The 20,750-nt window shown below is 40.4% G+C and overlaps 1 protein-coding gene across 1 annotated transcript in view; it reads left to right on the forward strand.

Moving 5' to 3' along the window:
* The first annotated feature begins 218 nt into the window (after positions 1–218).
* WIF1 (WNT inhibitory factor 1) overlaps positions 219–20,750 on the forward strand; it is a 71,851-nt gene continuing 51,319 nt past the window's right edge. The window contains exons 1-2 of the mRNA XM_010386909.2: positions 219–742; positions 1,231–1,370. Of these exons, the coding sequence (XP_010385211.1) occupies positions 595–742; positions 1,231–1,370 (288 nt within the window). The 5' untranslated portion in view covers positions 219–594. The remainder of the gene's footprint in view (positions 743–1,230; positions 1,371–20,750) is intronic.

Raw genomic sequence — 20,750 nt, forward strand, 5'->3', positions numbered from 1 at the left:
TTTCCCTCCCGCGAAGCCTCCCTTGGCCCTAGGCGAGTGACGTCCCAGGGGTCTCTGAGTGCCCTTCTCCGGGTTCGCCAGCCCTACACGCCCACTTCGCGTGCGCTGCACTGGGCTCACCGCGCTGTGAACGCTGACTCAGGGGTCCCGCGCGGCCCCGCCCCCGGGGGACCCCCACAGCGCCCCCAAGTGGCGGCCGCCCGGGCCTTGCAGGCCCCACTCTTCGCTCGCACCTCGCTTGCGCCAGCCCTTCCCGCTCTTCTGTTCTCGCTCTATTTGCCCCGCTGACTGCCGGCCTCGCCAGCTTTGCCAGTCTTACGTCTCTGCCACCCCCACTCCCGCCCGCGCCCCATCTTCTTGCACGGCTCACGCCCGTTGCCCCCCCCCCCCCCAGCCTCCCCCGTCCTGCCTGCCCCCTCCTCCTCCTGCTCTCGCAGGCTCCTTGGCACCCAGGCTGGGAAGCGACGGTCCCAGCCGTCTAAGCGGGAACAGCTCAGGCTGAGGGAGCTGCAGCGCAGCCGAGGATCTGACGGCCCCAGGTTGCGTAGGTGCGGCACGAGGAGTTTCCCCCGCAGCGAGGAGGTCCTGAGCAGCATGGCCCGGAGGAGCGCCTTCGCTGCCGCCGCTCTCTGGCTCTGGAGCATCCTCCTGTGCCTGTTGGCACTACGGGCTGAGGCCGGGCAGCCGCGGGAGGAGAGCCTGTACCTGTGGATCGATGCTCACCAGGCGAGAGTACTCATAGGTAAGGCCCCCGCGTCCAGCGCCTTCCCCTGCCTATGTCCTCCTCTCTCCACTCTTCAAGAAGGAGGGATACCTGCATTTCGTGTGTTTTAAAACTTAATTTCCATAAAAGAGTGTTCCCACCTTTTAATTAGAGATTTTCCATCTGAAAGCTTATAAACTTCTCTTTTAAGAAACCAAAGCTGATCTAGTGTTCTGATCGTGCTGTTGTTAATTTTTATAGCCCTGCGTTTTTAGATGCACCCAGCATTTGTTTGCATCGGTTAACTCCATGTCCATCCCTTTTCCGTGAAAGCATGGGTCTGTTGACATCATTCTCATCATCCACGGAGAACAGTTAATCTTAGTAGCGTTGATGGTACCGAAGGCAGATGCCTTGTGAACAGAAATGACCCATACTAATTATTTAGTTTTCTTTTTGCTTGAAACTTCTGATTTAGATGATTTCAAGTCTGCCTGGTTTGATCGTTGTATTATTTTAAAAACCAGGATTTGAAGAAGATATCCTGATTGTTTCAGAGGGGAAAATGGCACCTTTTACACATGATTTCAGAAAAGCGCAACAGAGAATGCCAGCTATTCCTGTCAATATCCATTCCATGAATTTTACCTGGCAAGCTGCAGGGCAGGTAAGTTCTGAGAAAATTACCCTTTAATATTTCCACTGCCTTATGGCAGGTGGAAATAGTACTGTACAGTGTGTAGCGTGGCACATTTTACAGTTATTAAGAGAAATTTCTCATCTGATTGCCAAAGCAAATAAAGAATTAATTTCCATTTATTTCAAGTTGCCATATAAATTAATGATTTTCAAAAGAAAAGAGTAAGCCATGTGCCTAAGCCCACTATTCTGATAAGACTCAGTGTCCTGAGGCTGCTGGAAATATAAAGATTTGCAGCACCAACATCACTGTGTTTCTGTAATCATTGACATTAAAATTTAACATACTTAAAATATTCTTTTCCCATAGTAGTTTCTAATCACTTGTGACATTCTTTATACTTTACAACAAATTTTAAAGTCTATAAGTATTTCTGACATTGTGCACTTTTAAAAAGCCAGTATGTTGAATGTTATTCACTGGAATATGAATGTTGCATATTTCTGGTAGAAGTTAGACCCATAAGGTGTCATGTAAGAAAGTTGTAAAATATTGCAGCCTATGTTTTCAAGTTACCATTTTAAATGCTTTCATATGGAAAAGAAAACTGCAATCTATTTTTTATGAAGAAGCATTCCTTTTATTCCTTAGCACATTACCATCTTTTATATGTTACCTTTTGTACATTTTATGGCTTCTAATTTTAGAAAGAAAGAATAAAATGCTTGTGTGAATTTAATTTCTTTTGTACAATTGGAGAATTTACTCTAGAGGACAAATGGTAAGTAATAAATTCTTTAGCTTATTAGTTGGTAAAATGTGTCTACTATGAAAATCATTGGGCTTATTAGTTGGTAAAATGTGTCTACTATGAAAATCATTATAATTATAATTAAAACCACATTTTGAGGTCTTTTTATTCTAAAGTTCCTTAAATGATTTTTTCAAGAAGAATGTGATACAGAAAACACTTTATAAAAAAATAACTATTTTGAATTGAGAAACCACTTTGTTTCCCTCTAATTACCTGTTATGGTATAGACATGACCATTTTAGCTGTCTTTTTCCCCTCAAGTCTGTTCTCTTTTTCTTCTTCTTCTGAAATGATCAAATCTAGACCCTTCAACACTTCCATTGCTATGTGGTTAAAAAAAAAAATTGAGGTTTTGGATTCATTGAGGTTTATAACAGGAAAGTCATCTGTTGTTAATACTCCCATTTTGCAGATAGGCTCATTGAGGTTTCTATTGCTCTATAGGGAGATTATTCCTTTTCTCCCTACAAGTCCCTCTTCATAGATACTTTATAAACAATTAAGTAGGGAATATTGTGAAATCAGTAATAAACCAATGAATGGCCTTTCATTATCTCCTTTTCAGCTGAATCTGTTTAGTTGTGGTCGACCACTCATCAGATGATCATTAACTAAATGGCCAATTAATTCTATATTTCTGAAAAGACATTTTTTAACCTATACCTTTATGGGTTCATAAGAACTACTAAAAGGTAGCTTGAACTACACCCCTCCAGCTGAAAGGGTTTGGTAACTGGTTAACTGTAGGAGAAGCAGAAAGTGCCAATAGCTCTCTCTCGCTCGCTCTCTCTCTCTCTCCCCCTGTCCCTCTCTCCCTCCCTCCCTCCTCTGTCTATCTCTTTCTTACTTGTGTTTGTCTGCTGAAGAATAGAATTTGAAGCAAAGGCTTAAATTCCATGTTGCCTCCCCTATTGCTTAATAGTATAATGCTTGTTTGCAAATATTGGCATATTGGTGAGTACAAAATGGACTGACATGTCATACAATCTTGGGAATATGTCCTGTAAGGGATTAGGGAGGAGAGTGGAACTGGCATGAAGATGAAGTTTGTAATATTTTTTTCTCCTGCTTGAGTGTTGCTCACCTATGTGAATGATCTAATGATGCAGGACAATGTTAGCACCTCAATTAAGCTACCTTTCTCTCTCTACTTATTAGGCTTTGAATAGGTTGCCACAACTTACTATATAAAATCTGCTTTCTGGGGAAAAGTGGGGAGGGGGAATAATCTACACAATACCAAGCAGCAAGATGCTTTAAAATATTATTTTTTTATTTTTAATATCATTTAAGTATGGCTAATTTTGCTCACTAAAGTTATGTGATCCCAGCACTATCATTTTTGAAATGCACAGAAATTCTGAAGATGGGAAAAATGACTTCAATACCAATTAAGTATTTTGAAAGACATCTATGGCTAAAGCCAAACCACATCAAAACATTTACATGGAAAATGAAGATTTCATTTCATTATCTGATTATTTCATCCAAATGATATCAAATGTTTAGGCATTTCAGCAATACATAAACAAAACACATGGCTGATTAATGAAGTTTTAAATTTTATATTTAAGTGCTTTAGCAACATGTGGACAACATTAAAATAACCTCAGGATTGAAGACCTTATAGAAGCAGTAAAGTGTTACTTACTTCCAATAAATTATTGGTCCAGTAATGAAGGGTCCCCAGCCTCTGGGCCACAGACCAGTGCTGGTCCATGGCCTGTTGGGAACTGGGCTGCACAGCAGGAGGTGAAGCTTTGTCTGTATTGACAGATGATCCCCATCACTCGCCTTACTGACTAAGCTCCGCCTCCTGTCAGATTGGCAGCAGCATAAGATTCTCAAAGGATTGTGAACCCCATTGTGAACTGCACATGCGACAGATCTAGGCTGCACACTCCTTATAAGAATCTCATGCCTGATGATCTGTCACTGTCTCCTATCACCTCCAAATGGGACTGTCTATTTGCAGGAAAACAAGCTTAGGGCTCCCACTGATTATACATGATGGTGAGTTTTATGCTTATTTTATCACATATTACAATGTAATAATAAAAGAAATAAAGTGCATGATAAATATGATGTGCTTGAAGCATCCGGAAATTATTCCTCCACCGCCTGGTCCATGGAAAAAATGTCTTCCGCAAAACCAGTCCCTGGTGCCCAAAAGATGGGGGACCACTACAGTAACCCAAAGTGTTCTTGGGCCACTTAAAATGCATCTCATGTTCCACTTCCAACAAATGCAAATAAAAATTACAGTGAAATTCATTTCCCCACATCAACTTGGTCAGATCTTTTAGAAGTGGTTTTAGTATGTGGAGAACAGTGCATTATCACATGCTGCTGATGTGCATGTAAACCTTTTTGCAGGGCTGTTAGACTGTGATGGCAAAAGGCAGGATATAGACTTTTTGACTGGACAATTTTACATCCAGAGATTCATGCCAAGGAAATAAGCACAGACATAAATAAAAATTTAGGTCCAAGAGTGTTCCTCATCATGCTGTTTATAAAAATTAAAAAATAGATACAACTTAGGATCCAGCAATAGTGGCAGAAGAATGAAATGAAGCAGTTGTAAGGATATTCTAGACATCCATTTGGGGCCATGGGAAGATTCTCATGCAAATTAAGTAGTTTATAAAAGTGGTCCCCAACTGTTTTGGCACCAAAGTCTGGTTTCATGGAAGACTATTTTTTTTTTTTTTTTTTTTTTTTTTGAGACAGAGTCTCGCTCTGTCGCCCAGGCTGGAGTGCAGTGGGGTGATCTTGGCTCGCTACAACCTCTGCCTCCCAGGTTCGAGCGATTCTCCTGCCTCAGCCTCCTGAGTAGCTGGGATTACAGGCACGTGCCACCACGCCCAGCTGATTTTTGTATTTTTAGTAGAAACGGGGTTTCACCATGTTGGCCAGGCTGGTCTCAAACTCCTGACCTTGTGATCCGCCCACCTCGGCTTCCCAAAGTGCTGGAATTATAGGTGTGAGCCACCACGCCTGGCAGAAGACAATTTTTCTATGAACCAGGGAAGGGGGATGGTTTCAGGATGATTCAAGTGCATCACATTGATAGTGCACTTTATTTCTATTATTACTACCTTGTAATATATAATGAAATAATTATACAACTCATCATAATGTGGGATCAGTGGGAGCCCTGAGCTTGTTTTCCTGCAACTAGGTGGTTCCATCTGAGGGTGATAAGAAACAGTGACAGATGATCAGGCATTAGGTTCTCATAAAAGGTGCATAACCTAGATCCCTTACATGTGCAGTTCACAACAGCGTTCACAGTTCTATGGGAACCTAATGCCACTGCTGATCTAACAGGAGACAGAGCTCAGGAGGTAATGCAAGCGATGGGGAACAGTCACCCACTGCTCACCTCCTGCTTTGCGGCCTGTTTCCTAACAGGCCATGGACCAGCACTGATATGTGGCCCAAGGGTTGGGGACCCTTGGTCTATAATATAGTATATTCTGTTTGATTCCATTACAAAATATGTTGGCAGACATAGAAAAAATCATCCCATCAACATCTGATCTTCCAAGATGTAAATACCAGTTACATCTTCATCTATTATGTTTTGGTTTTTCTACAATGAATTCATTTATAATTTTAAAAAATATTTTACATCACATGTGTATAAAAAGTGTGTGAGTTTAAAATTGTATGATATTTTGTATTATAAATAATTTATTATCTGGTATCATTTTTACACTGCTTATCACTCAACAAAATGATAACACCAATGACTGTCATGGGTCATCATAACTACGGAGACCAAAGAATTTATTAATGCTCATCAGATTCTCATCAATTTCTTTTGAGGTCTGCCCAAATCTTTCTTGCCTGAAATCATTTTTCCTGAATTCTCCCGCTCCCTGCAATTCCCATTTTTCATGGACAACTTTGTCTCCATTTAACCTGATACTCATTTTCTGACATGCCTCTTCTCAAGGCTTTTAGATGAGAGAAGAATTTCTACTGCAAAAGCTTAGCCTTAATGGATTTTTAGTAATTAAGGGAAAATACTCTTTATTCCTGGGTAAAGCTTTTCAATAGATGATATTTTTCAATGAGGCATGCTTTATTCTTTTTCTCTAAATTTGAGACAGGCAGGGGCCATGAGCAATAATTTTAGTTTTTCTAAATAAGGCACTAATTAAACATTTTATTTGGAAAATAACCCTTTCTAAGCCCAATGACTTTCAAGTAAAAATTTAATGAGAAGTTTTGTTAGACAAATCAGAATCAAACATTAGGCCACTGCTGATTTCCATATGAACCAATTTGGTGTAAGACCAAAATGTTTTTATTTAGGTAGGTTATATAAATAGATCTTTACTTACAAGGGTCTCATAGACTTGATCTTGATAACTATAATATGTTCTATCACCTGCATAAATATGCTAAGGTACTATGAATCTAGTACTTAGTTAACAACAGGGCATCCCTTTTGATGTTGCTTTTTTGTTTGTTTGTTTTGTTTTGTTTTGTTTTGTTTTAGCAGTGACAGTGGATTTATGCTGAGCCATCTGTACTAGCTTTCCAACCTCCTTGTGACCAAGGGCCTGGATTTCTAAGATGGATGGCAAGGGTTGGAGTGAAATTGGTGTCTATGGAATAGAAATTCTCTGGGTGATGATAATCAATCAATATTAATTTCAAACCTACCACCTAGATTGCTAGGCAAGCGCTAGACATCTGTACCAACAGGTCCAGATCTTAAAGTGAGCTTTTTATAGTGTATAGTGTGCAGAATTCTTATAACCACTAAAAGTCAGTGGGGTAGCTTCGTTTTTCTGAATCTACAGATGTTTAAAAACAAAACTGAGTGTTGCTGTGGATACAGGAAAAGAACAGGAGAATTTTGTCTCCTGCCCTGGGGATGTGGGAGGTCATGTATATATTGTATAATAACTGACTTTATGGAGTTAAACTGCAGGAATGTGTTTGTTTTTATGTATAACCACTGAAAATAGAAAATATTAGATATGCTGAAGAGAGAGCGTATCAAGTGAAACATTTTCCTACATGTAAGGTTTATTACAAATGAGTTAGTGACACTAGCCTAGCTCCCTATCAATTTTAAAAAAGTCTTGAATTATTGAAGACTGTCAGAAGTAACAACAATAATAATTTAAAAATCAAATATAACAAAGGCTTAAGAACTTTGTCTGGACACTGGTGTCTTTGTGAATGATTCCAGTCAGTATCATCCAAATTCAGCTTTAAAGTGAGAAAAGCACCACTGGAAAAAAGGGAAAACAGAAACAGGCCATTTATCTGACAATGGACTCACACAATTGCTAATTTTATAAAAAACAGAATCATCCTACCGATCTGTTTCTGTAATATAGTGTTTGATATGATGTAACACTGGTCCCATTAAATTGGCTACAGTTTGCAGTCTCAAGTTTCCCATTGGACTGGAGTTAGAGACTTATATTAAAAGTATTTTTTTTTCCCCTTTCTTTCTCCCCTTGACATAAACCAAAAAAATAAAAATAGGGTAAATTTTAATTCAAGAATTCCCCCTCCAACTTCAAAGGAACTGTCAAACACCCTTAAATACTTCTTTCCAACCTTGCAGTTATGGTAACACTTATTATTACGGAACTCCCTTAATGTGTACTGTCTACATTTTTTCCTAATAGAGTTATGATTGTTTTGGTAGTTACGACCCAAGTGGTTTCATACCTTTGCACTCCTGGGGTTTGCCATCATACCTTAGTAGTGGTTTTATGTCACCAAATGGAGGAAATGCCTCATTTTCTGACCCCTGTTCCATGGTTTCAAAGTGGGAATGTGAATATGTTTACATACTGTAGGCATGAATTTTTTTCAGGAGGTACTCATATCAAAAGCACAACTTTAAACCTTTAATGTTTAGATTCTGCTATGCTGTGGTATTTTGCATTGTGGTGTTGTAGACATGCCACTAGGGATCAAAGAGTAATTCTGCAGAGAGCCCATTTCATTTAGCAAAGCAGGCATGTGCCAGCCATCTGTTGTATCTGCTGATAGAAAACAGCAGTAAGTTTCTCAAACTTTTGCCAGAAGGAAAAAAGGCCTTTATTGCTTAGAGGAGATGAGTTACAAGGTACCTTGTAAGCCACATCTGGTTCTATGGCAATTTACATGGCATATATGTAAACTCTGGTATGTCTTCCTTTCATGGTGGTGTAAAAGCATGTAAACAAACCCTCCACGGGCACCCCCCCTATTTATTCCTGATTCTAAATGGCTTGCACAAATAAAATCTTTGAAATTGTTGTGGTGAAGCAGAAAGGTATGATATCCAACAAAGCATTTTGTTTTGGATCGAACTGATTTAACTTAATTGTCCCTGATGAATAAGATGGGTGTGGTTAGGGAAAAACTTTGAGGACTGAGTTCCGCGAAAATATCCCTTATCCTGTTGCCGGACCTCTGGAGGAGGCCTTGTCAGTTCAGAGCTTCTTTTACTGCAGTAATTTAGCCAATTCCGTAAAGTTACGTGTGAGTGCCTTGCTTACATTCCTATAGAACCTTGGTGGATGGCAAGTTGTTCTCCCGTGCAGCCTTTCTCTCCGACTCAAGCACTCAATCAACAAATACAGAGCTAGGTGCAGAGCATACAAAGAGAAATAAACCCAGTACCTGCCCTCTAGGAGCTTGTACTCTAGAAAACAAATATTAATCTCGCTCATCCAAATGAGGTTAGGAAGTACAGGATTGGCTGGGTGCCCAAAGGAAGCCACTCTTCTTCCTGCCTGGGGAAGGAAGGGAGCCAGGGCCACTTCGCTGAGCTCACTGACCAGGTGATGTTTGAATTAATCCCAAAGGATGAGTTCCATCAACAAGGGAGGAAAATGCCTTCCCAGGGGAGAGCTCAGGATGTCCTAAGGCTTAGAGGTCTTAGAGGTGAAAACATATTCTAGGTGATCGTAAGGGGCTTTGTATCTCATCTGAAAAGTAATGGAAGCCTGGTGAAGGGAGGTCAGGGCCAAATAATGAAGAGAGAATCTCGGGGAAGAGAAGTAGAAGATAGAAACAAATCAGGGAAGTTTCTCTCTTCTTGGCTATGGATAGAGTAGACTCAACATCTTGCAAATTTGTATTGAGTAAATTGTTGAGTATGTCTTGGGTCGGCAACAGTTTTTCCACAACCCTCATTTAGCTCTTCTTTCTCAATAAACTTTCAAAAGAGTTGCAATGATTAGTCTCAGCTCTCAGCTCCAGGATGGGGTGTGTGTGTGTGTGTGTGTGTGTGTGTGTGTGTGTGTGTGTGATTAGAGCCTGGAACTATAAAAAAATTCTTTTTGTGTATACATAGAACTAAAAATAATTTCATTTTTTAATGGAGTCTAGAACTTTGAACATAACATAAAAGGGAGCTTAAATAAGGAAAATAATATGTTAATTGGAAAAAGAATTGACTTAGCATCTATTCTCAACTTCTACACTACCTTTTTAAGTACCAGGAAAAGTACAAGAGAAGTATAGAAATTAAAGTTGGCAAGTGATCCTTAAGTTTACAAAATGAGAAGCTGAACACTGGAAATGGATTTATTTAAAATAAGCCTGCATCTTCAAATATTTGATTTCCTTTTAAAACTTACTATTAGCACAAACTCTAAAGTCACAGGACAATTACTGTCCTTCCCTGTTTTTCTCAGCTAGACATATGGATGTCTGTCCTTCTGAACTGTACATTTTATCTTCTTTTTGGATTTTTTAGATGAATGTGATGAAAGAATCTTGGAAATTGTTAGGCATCTTTTGAAACCCATTCACAGGGCAGCTGTGTGTTGTAGGTCTGGGACAAAGGGACAGTGGCAGGAGGTTAAGTTCCTAAGCTGACAGCATGAGAAAGGAGGTGAATGTAGTTTGCTTAGCTGCCCTGGACCAGAACGCAAATCATGCCCTGGCGGTAAAACATGATTAAGAACCAGTTCTCTGCTCTTGAGAAAATTAGAAGCCAACTGGAGAGACAGATATATAAGCATATCCTCTTAACAATTCCTGCAAAGTGATGTTGTGGAAGTACTGAAGTACTCCCAGGTGATGATGTGGGCATAGAGGAGAAGTAACTCCAGAGCTGAGTCTCACTATGGAGTTAGCCAAGCAAAAGTGTGGAAGAGGGGATGGTTTTTAGGGAAAGGAAACAGCTTGAGGCAAGGCATAGAGACCAGAAATAGAGTTTTCTGGGGGAACTGGTACTTTGGTGTGGTTGGAGTGTGCAGTACAAGGTAGGAAGTGGAGAGGTAACCAGGGTTATCTTCTAGAGGGGTTTGTCCATCATGTGACGGCATCTGGGACTTTAGTCTATAAGCAGTGGCAGGTCAGATAATGAAAAATTAGAAAGCAGCGGAAAATGGGGTTGGAGATACATGTTTAGATTATCCCATCACAGAGTAGAGGGTAGTTTTGAGGGTAGCTCAACTGTAAGGAGAGAAATCTGGGATTGAGAGATCAGGGTTGAAGAGGAGGAAAAACAGGTTGGAGAAATATTTAGAAGATAAAAATCTGAAAATCTTGGTGCCAGGAATAAGGAGTGCCTCATTTCCTCTGCTCTGCTTCATTGACTTGGCAATAGCCCTGTTAGCTATCCTGTCTCCCAACCCCAAGCTCACCTTTCCTGCCTCAGGGCCTTTGCACGTGAAGTTTCCTCTGCCTAGAATGCACTCCCTTCAGATTTCTGCAGGGCTTGCTCCCTGGCTTCCCCCATGTCTCTGATTAAATGTCACTCCTCTGAGAGCCTTCCCCGACTCCCCTCTCTAATAAAACAGCCACCATTCCTTCCATCACTCTGAGTCTCCTACTCTGCTGTATATTTCTTCATGGCTCTTAGAATAATGGTAATACTTGATTATAATAGGTTTTAATTTATTAACTCATTCATTCAATGTAAGGACAAGGGCTTGGTCCTGTTCATCATATATCTCCAGGTCCTGGAACAGCTCCTGGCACATAGTAGGCAGCTGATAATTATTTGTTGACTGAATGAATAAGCAAGGTAGGTCTCATTATGATTCCCATTGGACAGATAAGGCAACTGAGGCACAGAGGACCAGGGTCACACAACTAGTAAGTGTCAGAGCTGGGATTTAAACCTGGGCAGCCAGGATCCAGAGCCCTTGCTCTGACAAGTGCGAAATAGATGTATGAACACAGAGCTCTAGGAGCACAGAGGGGGATGCACCTAGTTTGGGCTGGGGGAGTAGAGGAAGGCTTCACCAAGGAGACATGTAACAGTGGAACTGGAGCTCAAAGGATGTTCGTGAAGTTGTTTAATGAGCTGAGATGGGAGGAAGGCATAGGGAGAAAGGCTATCACAAGCAGGGGCAACAGAGTTGTGAAAGTGCATTCTGGGAAATGTTAATGAGGCTGGAACTTGGTGTGTGGAAGGGAGAACATTGGGGACTGGGGGCAGGGGAGAGATGATGACATGAGGCTGGACGTGTGATGAGGGCCAGATGGAGAAACACTGTGGAAAGCTCACTTAACCCATTTGGGCCCCAACACTTTTATGTATAAGAAAAGCAATTTGGATTATCTCTAAACTTTCAAATTCTAAAATGTTATGATTCTATCTCTGAACTAAAACATCTGCAGTCATTTAACATTAATAGTAATATATTTCTACAAATGCACGATCTGTCTCCAGATTTTCAGAAATCGAAGCATAAAGATTCTCTTCTCCAAAATTGTATTGTTTGTTGCCAAATTTTAAAAGATTCACCTCCGAATACCCTTTGTGTATCCTATTACTGTCATTAGTTACATGGTATATACTCTGGGCCAGGCACTCTTCTGAGTGCTTTACAGATCACCTCTCAGTGAATCTTCATAGTAACCTGAGACAAGCATTTCTTGTTATCCCCAATTTGTAGACCAGGAAACAAGAGAAGAAGGAAATTAAGTTACTTGCCCAAGACCACATAGGTAAGAACACTTACCTATTTATATACACTACATATTTATATACTTCAGAGACTTTCCTCAGATCTGCTCTGACAACTTTTGGAATATCTTCTCATTCCAAAAAACAACAATTCAAAGAACATTTTTCAGTGCTTACTATGTCCTTGGTCCTAAAAATACAAGTTTTAACTGATCTAACTGGCTTCAGGAAGTCACCAGCTGGGGAGAAGACTGTGCCATCATTAAGGCAATCATAGTAACTGTGATATTATGTATGTATATGGGAACCCAACCAAAGGGGCAAGTGGGAGCTGAAATCCAGCCCACACCTCACTTCTCAAGTTTGGATACAGAGCTGCCTCTGTCCAGAGGGGGAACTGCCACCTAATTTGTAGAGAGACTTCATATAGGTCATAATGCCCTAAGAAAGATGCTATGGGAGTATAAAACTGAGGATTTTGCTCCTGATCAGGTAAATTTGCAATTACTTACCTGCTGGAGAAGACATCACCAAGGAGGTAACAGCAGACCTGAGTCGTGAAAGATGTTTAGTAGGCAGAGTGGCCAAGGCAGGTGGGGTTGAGGTGAACACTTTAAGTATAATGAATAACCCATAGGGAAGTACATATAACTGAGAATCATTGGTATAATTGGAAAATGACAATTATTTAGAACGGTAGTTTTTATGGAATAGAACTGAGGAATATGGGTCTAAGAAATAAGTTTGGGAAAGATTATGACAACTTAGTTATGCCACAGTTGACTTTGTCTTATAGATAATCAGTCATTGAATGCTTAAAAGTAGATAATTATGTTGTATCTGAATTCACAGAATTAGCTGGTCTTTGCAAGGGAAAAAGTAAGAGTAAATGAAACAGAGTTACTACAGGAGCAATAGAAGGGACAAGTTAGCACTTCAGAGTATAAATGTAAGGTAGGACTCTCTAAATGTAAGCCTATTGACTGGTAAAGTCCAGGGATATTCAACAGTTCTGTCTATGAGTGGTAACTTTGGGGACAGATGGAGGTAGATGATGGGATGCTTGACGAAGGACAAGGAGCCAATTCGAAATTATCTGAGATACCACGAAAGGTGAGGAGCACCTGAACCAAGGCAGGCAGTGGAGAGGGAGGGAAAGTGTAATCAACAGGACTTATTGAGCATGGGTGTTAATGGAAATGAGAGAATAGAGGATGACTCTGAGACTGTTGCATGGATAATGATGTCGTAACTAAGAAATCAATTACTGCAGTAAGGGCAGAACAGTTTGGGCTGCAAACACATGGGGATCCATTTGGAAATTCCTGGATACATATTTCCTACTGAACATTCAGATTGCAAAGTGTAGTAGACAATTGAAAAAAAATTGACTCTGAAGCTAAGACATGAAGTGGAGAATAGAAACATTGATTTTGAAGAGTGAATCCTCCTCCTCCTTCTCATCCTCCCTATCACCCTTCCTTCTTTTGACCTCCACTCAGTAAATATTTATTCAGGTCCTATCTAATACCAAAGCTCAGGCTGAACATGAACAAGACTAATGTAAATTGGATATGATGCTTGCCCTCAAAGGGATCACAATCTAATGTGGAAACAGATATAACCCATCTAACAATACAATATTAAACGTATTATAATTGCAGTATGAACAAGGTGCAATGAAAGTACTGAGAAAGGAGCGTTAACTCAGCTGTGGGAGGAGTGCATTATCTGCATAGGCTTCCTGGTGTGCTTCAGAGCATACCCTGAGACTGTCAAACTAAGATACTAACAAGTGGAACAACTTTTGCTCTGCTTAACTTCATGGCTTTTATGTACTTGAGATAATTGGGCCTAATATAGTCTGTCTTCCACTTGCCATTAATTCTTTGGAGATGAATATGACAAATGTCACTATACCACCAGGTGACAGAGCAAGTCAGCTCTTCCACATGAAACATCTAGAACAACCCTTGAGGAAACTTGTTTGTGGGAGCTGAAGACAGGCCCAAATAAACGTATATTTTAGGGCTTTTTAGGATGCCTTGTTTCCAAGGGCTATTTCAGTATCAATAATGGATGCACCACTGGGAGAATTCACATCTGAAGTCAAGTCCAGATAGGAAATCTCCTACTTTATTTTTTTATTTTTTATTTTTTAGATGGAGTCTCGCTCTGTTGCCCAAGCTGGGATGCAATGGCACTGTCTCAGCTCATTGCAACCTCTGTCTACTGGGTTCATGCGATTCTCTCACCTCAGCCTCCTGAGTAGCTGGGTTTACAGGAGCCACCATGCCCGGCTAATTTTTGTATTTTTGGTAGAGACAGGGTTTCAGCATGTTGACCAGGCTGGTCTTGAACTCCTGACCTCAGTAATTAGTCCACCTTGGCCTCCCAAAGTGCTGGGATTACAGGCATGAGCCACTGTGCCAGGCCAGGACATCTCCTACTTTAGACAATAACCAGATGGATCCCAATAGACATGTAGAATTACTTTGATTCCTGCATGTTTGAAGCACGTTGAAGCAATCAATATTTTTATTCGCAGTTAGAACTCAATTAGGATTTGAGGTTGTATTTATATTGCTGTCACTTACAGCAGTAACCAGCAGATGGCAATGTAAAAGTTACTTCTTTCTGGAATTTTTCATCTCAACATTTTTTTTTTTTTAGCCTGCAGGTGCTCTCTGTGTAACAGAAGCCCATTTGTGATCTTTATCTCACTCATTTCAATAGACCATTACTATATTCAGTAGGTTGGAAAATAAAGTTTCCCAAATTTATTGCCACTGATACACTTAAAACTCATCAAAAGTTAGAACTTAGCCTCATTAAAAATGTGAATGATTCCTTACATACCAATTACATATTCTTTTTCTTTTAAGTAATTGCTCAAATTTAGGCAGAAATCAAGTTTTGAGTTATCTCTCCATGTTCATCCAATTTCTTCTTTGCCTTCTCTGGCTGTATCTTTAGAAGACATAGAAGAGCAGAGTTGGAAGAGATTCCAGAGCTCATCCAACTCAGTGAGCTCAATCTTTCTCCAAAGTATCAATGAATTGTGGTCTCTCAGCCTCTGGTTGAACATGCCCAGTGGCAGGGAGCTCATTAAGGTGGGCTTTAAAAAATATTTTTGGGATGGGCGCAATGGCTCATGCCTATAATCCCAACACTTTGGGAGGCCGAGGCAGGTGGATCACCTGAGGTCAAGAGTTCAAGATCAGCGTGGACAACATGGTAAAACCCCATCTCTACTAAAAATACAAAAATTAGCCAGGTGTGGTAGCGAGCACCTGTAATCCCAGCTACTTGGGAGACTGAGGCAGGATAATCATGTGAAACTGGGGGGCAGAGGTTGCAATGAGCCGAGGCACATCACTGCATTCCAGCCTGGGTAACAAGAGTGAAACTCCATCTCAAATATATATATATATGTGTGTGTGTGCGTGTGTGTGTGTGTGTGTGTGTGTGTTAAATCATGAGTTAAATATATATATGTTAAATCACATGAGTTAACTAATCATGAGTTATATAATCATATATATGTATATATATATGATTCTGTTAATCATAGAAAGTTGTTTTTATAATGAGTCCAAATCTGTCTTCCCAGTATAACTTGAATATCCCTGGACTCTACCAGTCTGTGGGCTTACTTTTGGAGATTCCTACCTTGCATTTGTACTCTGAAGTGCTGACCTGTCCTTATTGTTCATGTAGGGGCTCTCTTTCATTTACTCATACTTTTTCCCTTGGAAAGAGCAGCTAATTCTGTGAGTCCTTGGAAGAGTTCCACACACGCCATCCTGAATGGAGATATCCTGACCCATGGTGCCACTGGTGAGAAGTCTGCTTCTCAGATCTGAGTGCAATCTGTCCATGCTTCTTAAGCTGAAAACACGCAAGGGTCGAGCTGGCCTGTATTCTCTACAGGACTTATGGCCTCAGAACAGCTTGGTGTCCTGTGCAGAAATGGAGAAGAGTCTACCCCTTTCCTTCATTTGGCATTGAACTTTGTCACTTGTTACCTAAAGCAGTGCAATGGTTTAGGTGTAGTTTGTCCCTGCAAAAACTCCTCTTGAAGTTTAATTGCCAGTGTGGTGGTATTGGGAGGTGGGGCCCAGTGGGAGGTGTTTGGGTCATGGGAGCAGATCCCTCATGAATCTATTGGTACCACCCTCACAGTAGTGGGTGAGTGCTTGCTCTTGTGAGACGGAATTAGTCTCCATGAAAGTGGGTTCTTAGAAAGTGGGTCAAGCGTTCTCAGCTACACCCTGATGCACTAGTCCAAGCCCCCACAAAATCCCTCATTTCCCTTAGTCGGCACGCACCCGCTTGCTTTCTGCTTTTCCGCCGTGTTGTGACACAACACAAGGCCTTCACCAGAAGTCAAGCAGATGCTAGTGCCATGCTCTTGGACTTTCCAGCTACCAGAATCAAGAGCCAAATAAACTCTTTTAAAATTACCCAGCCTATTCTGTTATAGCAACACAAAACAGACTAATACAGGCACATGGCTTAATACCCTGATCCCAGTGAAATACACCAATGTTAATTTCCTTCAGCCCATGTCCCCGTAGAAATCAGGCCTGGTCCTTAGGGTCAGGCCTTAGAATCTTTTAGTACAAATGTGTACCTCTAACTTCCTTCCCCCTTATTTCCTAGGCAACTGCATAAACAGACTCCCCATTAGTGGGTCCCTGGCATCTCATGCATGCCAGTGGGTGCCACAGACTACCAGAGACACAGCTGAACCCAAAATCCCAATTGGAGCTCTACTTCTATTATCCTGGTCACATCAGTAATTCCTGGTCTTGGTCCTCTCCTTGTCCTCTGGAGTCACTGGAGTATGTTTTAACCCCTTTCTTATTTGAAATCAGACCATAGGCATTTGAGACCAGCTCCCATCCCCTTTAAATCATCTTTTCTTTATAATAAACACCCCCAATTTCTTCAGCTACTTCATATATTCAGCTTTGCGTTTCTTAAGCCCTGACTCCTAAATACTTATCAAAAGTATAAAATTGTCACAGATGGACTTTACTGGTCTTTTACTCTTTATGCCCTAATGAGAAAAGAGTTGATCGCTAGAATTAGAAATTTACTTACTTACAGAATGTTAAAATCATATTTTGGTCTGTAAACCTTGTATTATGACCCAAACAAGAAGAAGGGGTGGTGGGGTGGAAGGAGGAGGAGTAGCAGAAGAAAATAGAGGAAAATGGTTAATGCTTATTAAGTATTGCTCATGTGCCAGTCATTGTGCTTATTACTTTTTATCATTATCTAATTTAATTCTCACAGCCCTATGAGATAAGCACTACTGATATTCTCATTTTACAAAAATGGCAACTTGATCACAAAAAGGTTAAATAACTTGCCTGAGGTCACACAGCTAGTAGGCAGTAGAGCCAAGGTGTACACTCAGGTAGTCTGACTGCAGAATCCATGATGAATTGCAATTTGAGCTCTTTGAAATCAGGATATTTCTGAATCTTCATCTGTATTATTTAGACATTTTGTTGCATACATATGAAGGGTATCCTGCTGTGTGCTGTGGAGGGTGAGTTTAAAAAAAGACCCTGACCAAGAAGAGTTTATACTTTTAGAGGAAGTTAAAATAGAGTGACTTTAATAAATATTGGTTGCACTTGCTTGAAATTGTCTTTTTTAATAGGTAAAAATTCTTGAATTTTATGTGATTTAACCTAATAATAAGAACCGGCATATATTGGACATTTACTGTCTGCCAGCTACTCTTCTAAGGTAATTTACATGGATTATCTCATTTATCACTGGGACCAATTCTATCAGCTAAAGGCACTCATTTTTTTGGTGGTGGGGTGGAGTCTTGCTGTGTCACCCAGGCTGGATTACAGTGGCATGAACATGGCTTACTGCAGCCTCAATCTCCTGGGCTCAAGCGATCCTTCCACCTCAGCCTCCCAAGTAGCTGGAACTACAGGTATACACCACCGTGCCCAGTTTTTAAAAATTTTTGTGTAGAGACAGGGTGTCACCAAGTCACCTGGGCTTGAAGCTACTATTTTTATTTCCATTAAACACGTGAGAAGTTAGAGCCACAAGGAAATTAAGCAACTTTCCCAAGTCACGCCTTAGTCACCTGCAGAGCCTGGGTTTGAACTCTAGCACTCAAATGCCAAGATACATGTACATATGTGTATATTATTTTACCTCTGTATTACACAAGGGTAGGCCTACCTGTCCACTCAAATCAATTTTTAAAAACATAGTTTCATTTGTAGAGTCCTATATATATCAAATCATCATGTCCAAGATCTAGTTCAGAAGCCAAATAGAGCAAAATCCAGACTGGCTGAATATTTTTGATTCCCAAAGTTTGAACATTTATCTGGTTTCTCAGTTATCTGCAGGCTTGAGTTTAGAGTTTATTGCACGTCCAATATTGTCTAGAATTTGAGGAAGCATTCACTCATAAACTGAGAGATGAAGTGTAAATTGGTACAGCTCTCCTGAATTGAAGTAAGACGTTCTATTATTCTGCTAACAGTAATGATACCTTTCATGTACTTAATCATTTAAAACATGTTTTGGCCACACACGGTGGCTCATGCCTGTAATCCCAGCACTTTGGGAGGCCAAGGCAGGCAGATCACGAGGTCAGGAGATCAAGACCATCCTGGCTAACACGGTGAAACCCTGTCTCTACTAAAAATGCAAAAAATTAGCCAGGCATGGTGGCAGGCACCTGTAGTTCCAGCTACTTGGGAGGCTGAGGCAGGAGAATGGTGTGAACCCAGGAGGCAGGGTTTGCAGTGAGCAGAGATGGCACCACTGCACTCCAGCCTGGGCAACTGAGCGAGACTCTGTCTCAAAAAAAAAAAAAAAAAGCTTTCATTTATTTTATCTCGTTAAGTTCATTCAGTCCTCCTAAAAACTGAGGAAAAATCATGCATTAGTGAAACTTTAAATAACTAAATATGAGGAATAACTGATAATTTACAGTAAGTGGCCTTTAGCCAAAAGCAAAATAATTGAAACCTGATGCTTTAATATTTGTGCACTTTTCTATAATGCATAAAAGATTTGTGTGTTTGTGATTTAGAGAAAGGCTTTTGCCTTTCAATAAAAATATATAAGGGCCCAGTCAATAAATACTATTCGAATTATAAGGAAACATTTTGAGTGGAAAATGTAAGTGGATTTCCATTTCATTACATAGTAAGCATAGACATACTTACCCATCATCTATTTTTGTACTCGATATTTTAGATATTTTTTGCCATCCATTCTTTCAGAAACTCTATATATTCAAGGCTTTTCTAGAATAGTATTTACTTGGTTATAGATAGTTGTCCACCCAATATAAAACACTGCAAGCTAAGAGATGTGATTGAAACTACCCTTTCGGATAGGACAGAGGGCCAGGACTAGAGGCACAGCAAGCAAGGCACTCAGGGTGCTTGTATGAGCCTAGGAATGAGTGCCTCCATAAATTCACACCCTGGGGACCTTGCCTGCCTAGTCCAAGGCCCTGAACTGAACATACTGGCAAAACATCACCTGTGATGTTAATTTTATGTGTCAACTTGACTGGGCCTTGTGGTGCCCAGACAATTTGGTTACATACACTATTCTGTGTGTGTCTTTGAGGGAGTTTCTGTTTCTGGATGAGGTTAACATTTGAATCCGTAGACTGAATAAAGTAGATTGCCCTCTCTAATGTGGGTGGGCCTCCAACAATCAGTTGAAGGACTAAGTAGAGCTAAAAGGCTGCCGCTCCTGTGGGGAGAGAGAACTCCTCCTGTTCGACTGCCTTCCAGCTGAAACACTGGCTTTTAAGGACCATCAGACTAGAACTACACCATGGGCTTTCCTGGGACTCCAGCTTGCCAAATGAAGATCATGAGACTTGTCAGCCTCCATAATTATGTGAGCCTATTTCCTTATAAGAAATCTCTGTATATAACTCCTATTGGTTCTGTTTCTCTGGAGAACTTTGACCAGTATACCATGTATTCTGTCTTAACTGCCCACCAGTGAGAGAAGTTACTATCAAAGAGAAGCAAAAGGCAGCACAGGTTAAATCTTGATCAACTAAACTCTTAAGGGCCTCAGTTTCTTCAAGTACTAAAGGAAATAATTTAATTACTTTTCACAATGGCAGCAAAATGCAGTTGCATAATATGTACAAAATTCTTGACACATAGTAGACAATGAAAAAGTAGGGTCTTTTCTTCCCTTTGTATTAATGAGCTGTTAGTGCTAGGTGAAAGTCATTCGGTCAAAGAAAGCTGGTCCGCCTGATCCCAAGCTGGGGGATATGCTGGCAAGATGCCCAAATGCCCCATAAGTGAATGGTGTCCCACTCTCTGGACTCAGAGTGTCACATTGAGCTGACCTCAGGAGACCAGCTCCCACACCAGCTATCTGAGTCCTCAGACAAGTATTTCACTTTTGTCCTCATTGGTAAATTATACGGTTTGTTTTTTTTTCAGTTCTAAAATGTCTGTGATTTATGATTGGTCACTATCATTTCTGCATTGTTCTTAGTTTTGCATTTGAATTTAAATCACAGTAAGAAAAATAGCATGGACAATACAATTACTTGTAACAAAAATAGAGCAAATTTTGAGAGAATTAACTTTTCAAAATACTGTTTGCCAGATTAATGTTAATAAAATTTCTTAAATTCATTTTAGGCAGTTTTTGTCTG

Source organism: Rhinopithecus roxellana, chromosome 10 (genome assembly GCF_007565055.1).
Source record: "Rhinopithecus roxellana isolate Shanxi Qingling chromosome 10, ASM756505v1, whole genome shotgun sequence".
NCBI classification, from domain to species: domain Eukaryota; kingdom Metazoa; phylum Chordata; class Mammalia; order Primates; family Cercopithecidae; genus Rhinopithecus; species Rhinopithecus roxellana.